This window comes from Trachurus japonicus, chromosome 6 (assembly GCF_045865225.1).
Source record: "Trachurus japonicus isolate A0001 chromosome 6, Traja_1.0".
Taxonomy (NCBI): domain Eukaryota; kingdom Metazoa; phylum Chordata; class Actinopteri; order Carangiformes; family Carangidae; genus Trachurus; species Trachurus japonicus.
In genome coordinates this window covers 30,231,994-30,239,243 of record NC_140912.1, presented here as the reverse complement: position 1 = coordinate 30,239,243, position 7,250 = coordinate 30,231,994, and the positions used below count along the sequence as shown (strand labels likewise).

General features: G+C 41.5%; 1 protein-coding gene across 1 annotated transcript; it reads left to right on the top strand.

Annotated features, from left to right (window-relative positions):
• Nucleotides 1-2,802: 2,802 nt before the first annotated feature.
• Nucleotides 2,803-6,279, top strand: LOC146986401 (mixed lineage kinase domain-like protein). Its single transcript, XM_085780469.1, has 10 exons — nucleotides 2,803-3,250; nucleotides 3,501-3,575; nucleotides 3,696-3,867; nucleotides 4,047-4,147; nucleotides 4,237-4,372; nucleotides 5,263-5,347; nucleotides 5,444-5,583; nucleotides 5,794-5,843; nucleotides 5,971-6,108; nucleotides 6,230-6,279. The coding sequence occupies exons 1-10, from the start codon at nucleotides 2,803-2,805 to the stop codon at nucleotides 6,277-6,279; spliced, it is 1,395 nt and encodes a 464-aa protein (XP_085636595.1).
• The last annotated feature ends 971 nt before the right edge of the window (nucleotides 6,280-7,250 follow it).

The following is a 7,250-nucleotide window of genomic DNA, read 5'->3' as shown; positions in this document are numbered from 1 at the left end:
TTTACCAGGGAACATAATGTTGACAGACCTGTTTTCTAGGGAAACAGCTAGATCTCTTCTTCAGTGGGTTATCCTGTCAATACAGATGTCTTTGTTTTGTTTTTTACCTGAATTCAGATCACTTTATACAGCAGCAACATAGTTCGTCAATTAAATCTCAAGGTCTGTGTGGTGTGTCTTTACCAACTGAGCATCAGAAAGAAGAAGAACAGTGATTTAAGTGACTTGAATGAAGCATTGTTGGTACAGTATACTGGAATTTTCACTCACAATTATTTCTAGAGTTTAATTGTCACACTTAAAGGGATAGTTCACCCTAGAATGATATTTCGCTCATTATCTACTCACCCTCATGTTGACTAAGGGCTGGAAGAAGTTTCAGAGTCCTCCGTCCCTTCTCTGAGTTACAGGGGGTCTTAGCGTAGCAGTGCATTTCAAGGCAACGGTTGTAAAGGGACACCAGAGCTCTTCGTAAAAAAACACACACAAAAAAACATCCAAATACCTCCATGCTGCTCGTATGTAATGTCCGTCTTGTGCTGAAGCCCCAAATTGCGTAATTGTCCCGAAAAAAATTAAATAAGTCCACATTCCAAGCATGTTTGTAGCATTAGCTCTGTGTCTGTTGTCCGGTCTTCCGCTGCCAGCGCGCATGCGCAACCAGACTGAGACTCGAGTCGGTCTCAGTGCGAACCTTGCGCTTTTTTCGGGACAATTACGCAATTTGGGGCTTCAGCACAAGACGGACATTACATACGAGCATCATGGAGGTATTTGGATGTTTTTTTGTGTGTGTTTTTTTACGAAGAGCTCTGGTGTCCCTTTACAACCGTTGCCTTGAAATGCACTGCTACGCTAAGACCCCCTGTAACTCAGAGAAGGGACGGAGGACTCTGAAACTTCTTCCAGCCCTTAGTCAACATGAGGGTGATTAGATAATGAGCGAAATATCATTCTAGGGTGAACTATCCCTTTAAAGCAGAAGTAAGCGATCCGGTCGTTTTGGCTAATGCTGCGTTCCAGGCAGGCTTTTGAAACCGTAAATTACAGCTTCAAGTCACAACTTACGACTTTGTAGCGTTTCAGGCAACCCACTCGTGTTTTTCCGACCTGTTTTACCTGTGAAAGTCACTATAACGGCCACTCGTAACTTCCGACCCGTGAACTTGTACCAGGTCGAACTGGTACCACTTCACAGGTCGGAAAAACACGAGTTACGAGTTTCCTTGAACGCACCATAACAGTAGGGCTGAAACGATTCCTCGAGTAATTCGAGTACCTCGATTACAAAAAATGGTCCGAGGATTTTTTTCTGCCTCGAGGAATCGTTAATTTAATTGTAGTTCAAGCGGCCGCACGGACTACTTTCAATGTGGCACAACGTGCGCCGTAACGTAACCTATGAACATAACCGTGCGGGGCCCGCGGATGACGGCGGAGATGGGGGCGATGGCCGCGGTGGCCGCGAAGACGGGGGGGGGGGGGGTGACCGTGGCGACAACACAGCAGAACAATCCTGCCTAGGAGCTATCCATGGTTACCAACCAACCACAGTCTCTTGAAATATCAAACAAAGAAAAGGACTATGGACTGTGGAAGCTTGAATGGCCAAAATACAGAAGTTATCATGACGTGAACCTTATGTTGCGGTGTAAAAAAAAAAAAAAAAAAAAAGGTAGAAACCATAGACGGCTTAACGGGCGGGGGCGGGGCCCCCATGGCATGCGGGGGCTGCGGGGAGGGGGGGGGGCATCTCCTTGATATCTTGAAAGTAATTTAATTTAATTTATTTTTGATATCTTGAAAGTAATTTAATTTAATTTATTTTTGATATCTTGAAAGTAATTTAATTTAATTAATTTTTATTTGTGTTTTATTTATTCTTATTTATGTTAGCAGTCGCCTCTTTGGTAATGTTTCAAGACCAGAAAATACTTGCTTGTGAATTTAAGAAATAAAAACAGTTGATTCTACAAAAGGAAACCAATTGGTCATTCATTATTAAGTGAAATATGTTATTTTCTCTTGTGTATTCATAATTGCTCTTTAACCAAGCAAAAATACGTTTTATCCGATTACTCGATTAATCGATGTAATTTTCAGTAGAGTACTCGATTACTAAAATATTCGATAGCTGCAGCCCTACATAACAGTCCTCGTCCCTACGTCACCACATTCACGGCGTTCCTTGGCTGCACACACAGCCCTGCATGCCGTTCTCTCTCCTCATTGGATAAAAACTGTAGGATACGATAAATGTTTTCTCCTCGGCTCAGAGCAGAGCAGAGTGACTGACAGACCCGTGTTTCAGACCAAACACTCTATGTAAGTGATTGCTGTCGGAAGATATAACTATTTAAGACTTATATTAACACAAATATATCACTTACTTCTGCTTTAATTGTCAGGCAGTTGGAGCTGATAGAAAGACATAGTAACTCAGATAACCACTGGTTACAACTGAGGTCTGCAGAAGAACATCATCCTAAAACCACAATACTATGTCAAACCTTGAGGCAGATAAGCTACAGCAGCAGAAATTTTACCAACACTGGATCGTAGAAGAAGGAAAGAAATGGTCATTTCTGATGAATCTCGAGTTCTGTTTCAACGTTCAGGTGGTCAGTTCAGAATTTGGTGTAAACAACATGAAGGTAATGAGATTTTCTTGTAACTTTGGTACCAAGTGAGCATCTTTTAAACACTGCAGGACACACCACTGGAAGGCAGAGTGGTTCAGCCTGATAATATGTGTCATTTCACTGCTGAAAGTCAATTTCCTCTCTGTCTCCACAGGAGATCATGGAGTCTGTGAACACCATCTTTTCTGTTGCCTCAGAGATCTATAAGCTCTATGACACAGTGAAGAGTAACAAGAAGACCTGCCAACATGTTTTGAATCTGGTGAAATCCCTGGAGAGGCTGGTGGAGTCCATAAAAAAACGGGACACGGTCCGTGTCACAGAAGATGTAGAACGGATGCTGAGGGAGGTAATTGACATCTTGAAAGGGGGACGGGAGCTCATCAAAAAGTGCACCAAGGGCAACTTCTTAGAGGATGCTTGGAAAGCCAACAAGCGCAAAGAGGATTTAAAGATTTTGATTGAACGGATCAATGATGGCTTCCAGAGGCTGGCTGTAGCTATGCAGCTGGAGCAAGGGACTGGGATATACGAAACGCATGAGAAAGTCTCCAGACTAGAAGCGTATGAGGAAGCCAGAAGGAAGGACGAGAAGGAGCGGAACGACTGTGAGAGAAACTGGTTTTGTCTTTAACCTCACATACATTACAAATACAGAAAGCCTATACTGCATTGTGGTGTTTTTAAAAAAAGAGGATGCAGGTATGGTAAGAAACCCAACAAGGGCTCATGTAAAAACCTCCTCACCACAACATTGGGACTTAAATTAGCATGTTAACCAGTTAAGGATCAAAAATTGCCCAAATCTTAACATTTTCTCTAACATTGTCATCCGATGTGTTTGTGTCTATTCCTCAGTGATCGATGAGAAGATGATAGAGCAGTTGAAGAAACTGGAAGAAATCAAAAGCAATATGGAAAAGCTCATACTGTGTGAGTCATAATGACAAAACACAAGGTCCTGCATTGGTGTCGTTATTACAGTGAGTACCAGACACGGTAGCTTCTAAAGTAACTCTAAAATTCTGCACAATGATTTGTGTATCTTCTCAGTGAGTAAGCCCCAAGACAACAGTGACAGCATCCGAACGATCAAACTGGATGAACTGGAGTACGACAAAGAACCATTCATGAAAACACCGACCACAGAGGTCTACAAAGGAAAGTATCGCAAGTTCCAAGTCGCCATCAAGAGATACATGGAAGCTGAGAACCACAACCCAAGGTCTGTGTGCCACACTACTGGACAATTATAAATACCATTTAGTTTAGATTTTAATAAGTTCTAGATTATTAAGTCTAGATTTTTTTCCAAAGCAATTTAGCACGTAAAACACCAATGTGTTTTGTGTGGATAATCTGATGTATACCTTAAAGTTGCCTAAATGTTTTCTCCATATGTAGCAAGATAGATGCTTTTTTCAAGAGGGAGATCATCACCATGAAGCAGTTTGAGTCGCCCTATATCTTACGGATGTATGGCATCTGTGTCCGGGATAGAGACGGTGAGCAGTGACAATGTCAATAACAGAATATTAGCCGCTTAACACCTTTAAAACTATAAATAATGCATTGTGTCTTCATGAATGGATAGGAGCCAACCCTCAGTTCCTCATCGTCACCGAGTTCTGTGAAAGGGGAAGTCTCCGAGAGGTGCTGGACTCCAAGACCGAACTGTCCTGGGCTAAGAAAGCTCGAATGTGTCTGGACGCGGCACAAGGACTCTACCGGTCAGTCTACAGACTCTGTATTTACTACCGATATGTCAAATTTAAATGTGCAAGAAAGTTATATGGAGAAAGTGAAGGTCTTGTTGTTGCAGGTGAGATTAAAAATGTAAAATTCCTTTTTTCTTTTTCAAGTAAGAACATGAATTTTTCAAAATACCGAGCTATTATCAGAACAATGAGTCTATTAACCAATTTGGCTGAAACAACAATGAAAAAACTTCATTTTACTGGCACCAACCAATTTCCACAAAAACATAATTGAAATGTTTTGGTGACTTGGGACATTTTGTTGAAAAAGAACCAAAAGGGCTGAAAATTTTCTTTACAGTAAAGCAGTACTAAAGAACTTTCACTTTTGGTTGAGTTTGGCGGCGCCTGTGGACCAAAGCGGTAGTGTTTTGCCTGAAGGAAGACTCCATTTCCCATGAACACTAGCGTGTGAAGCCCTGTAAATATCCTGCATTAAAATTAACAGAAGACATCAAAACTAAGTTTCTGTCCAGTGGATCATTTCAAAGTGAAAACACAAACATAATCCATTGCTAAAGTGCTGTTTTGCCTGTTCCCTCCTTGTTGTGACTCGCAAAAGTGAAAGTGAAAGTAAAGTGAGAGCTGGGTTCCTACCATGCTCCTCAAAGCTGCTTAGTGCCAGAGAAAGAGATACAGACCCCCTCAGGCCATGACAGAGGTGTCATTCAACTTGTTGTAAGTCGATGTAACATCACAAAAGTTATGAAAATATTTTATGAAGGTTGAAAAGTTACTTAGTGCTGGTTTAAGGTGTCATTAGTGTAAATTGTGATTTAATCAGTTTTGCCACTAGGGGGCAGAGTTACTTTTTATGATGAAAGTTTATGATAACTTGCTGATGACTCTCTGTTTTCTCGCAGACTGCATAACACTGAAGTAAAGAGTAGGGTTCATGGATGCATCACCAGCAGCAAGTTCCTGGTGGCGAAGGACTTCACAGTCAAGGTACTGAAGTCAATGCTTGCTGGGTTTGTGGTATTGAAGGGATTGAGGACAATGTATTCAACAGCGTTATTTTGGATTTCTTTTTTTAATTTGCAGCTGGGAGGTTTTGAGCTGGCAAAAACAGAAACATCGCTGAGAAGGTCGAAAATTGAGGAGAGCAGGTCCTCGTGCTACGAATCTCCTCAGAAACTCAACGACATCAACTATGAATACACCAAAGAGTGTGAGATCTACAGGTCAGACATCCATCCAGAGGTTCATCTACACAGCTGCACAACAGGGCTATAAATGCCAAGAGGTCAATTAGGCCACTGGGAGAGGGAACTTTGAAATCTAAAAATATTGTTTCTAAACTTTCAAAACATGCTAACAAGTTGTTGCTGCTAGATCAGTTTTGGTTGAGATGTTCTTCTAAAACCTCTAAAACCTAGAAATGTCTCTTTCAGCTTTGGTATCGTCCTGTGGGAAATTGCAACCCGTAAGATACCTTTTGAAAGTAAGTATCTGTTCACCAGTCATCAAAATCCATCCCCAACTACTGTTACGAGTGTTGATGTTTTAAGGACATTTAAGTACACTTCAATTATCAAATACTCCACTTGTATGCGTTGCTGTTTTTCCAGACATGTCAGTTGAGGAAATCCAAAAAAAAGTGTGCAACAAGGAATGGAAGGAATCAATTCTTGACTGTCCCAAGCCACTGGAACAGGTGATCAACGAGTGCCGGGCCTTCGACCCCTTCCACAGACCATCTGCTGGAGGTGAACCAGTCACTGTCATCATGCCACCATGCCATGCACCAAAACTGTAAAACCCCAGTATAAAGTGTTAAGTGCATCAGAAACCATCTAAAATAACAATGCTATTCTTTCTGCTTCACAGCGCTGGTGGACAAACTGCAGATCGTGGTGGCACAGTTGGAGGAGCAATAAAACAACAACAAAGAAAGGTCGACGCAGCAGTCATGTTTTACAAATGCTGAATTGTAGGTGCTTATTTTTTTATCAATGTTTCAGCAGCTGGTAACATCAGGGAAATTTGGAGCTACAATTGACCCTTTGTCAAGGCCCCGCCCCCCACGGTTACTGTTGCTAGGTTGGACAAACAATGGTCACGGAAGGGTTAACTCCCATTGGAAACCATTGAAAATTAGGCAGATTTAAATTGCTTGTATGTACAATTTGAATTAACTTATAGATCAGAAAAATGGTGTCCGTGATAGAAGACAGACGTGGCTCAATAGCGATTGAACGGGCATTACCTGACTTTTCCGAAAAATGGGGAAAAATCATTGTTTTGGTCACTCACTAGCTAGTAGCTAACGACATTAGCTAACGTTAGCTACAAGCTAATCTCCGCCGATCTCCCGTTTCTCCTCGTAAAACTTCACAAAGTTCAAAAGACATTAGCAGCGGTAATGTTACGTTTGCTAGATAACTTTGAAGGTATTAGATCTTCTCTGTCTATGAACACGACCAGAGAGTGGACTGGAGAATGAATGAGCTTCAATAGCACAAAGTACAGCCAGGGAAAAACAGGCTCACTTCTCATGAGGACTGCACACAACAACAAACAAACCTATGCAATTAACCCCTGACCTATGCCTACAGCTCCCCCTAGTGGACCACCCCCAAACCCTATTATTAAGCTCAACTAAATACATAACAGAAGGTTAAAGTAATATGTATACAGTAGCCTACATAGGGTTTATTGATGTCTTGTGTTTGGGGAATGGGAGAAAAATGACTCCAGAAATACGTTCCAGATATCGTGAGTCGCTATTGCAGGAACCCCAGGCACATTTTAACCATATTGAAAAATAAAGTAGTTTTTGCCGAAAAACTTGCTGTCTACCTATCTTGTTTCATAGGGTTTCATTCCAGGGTTGTCCAACCTTAGAATG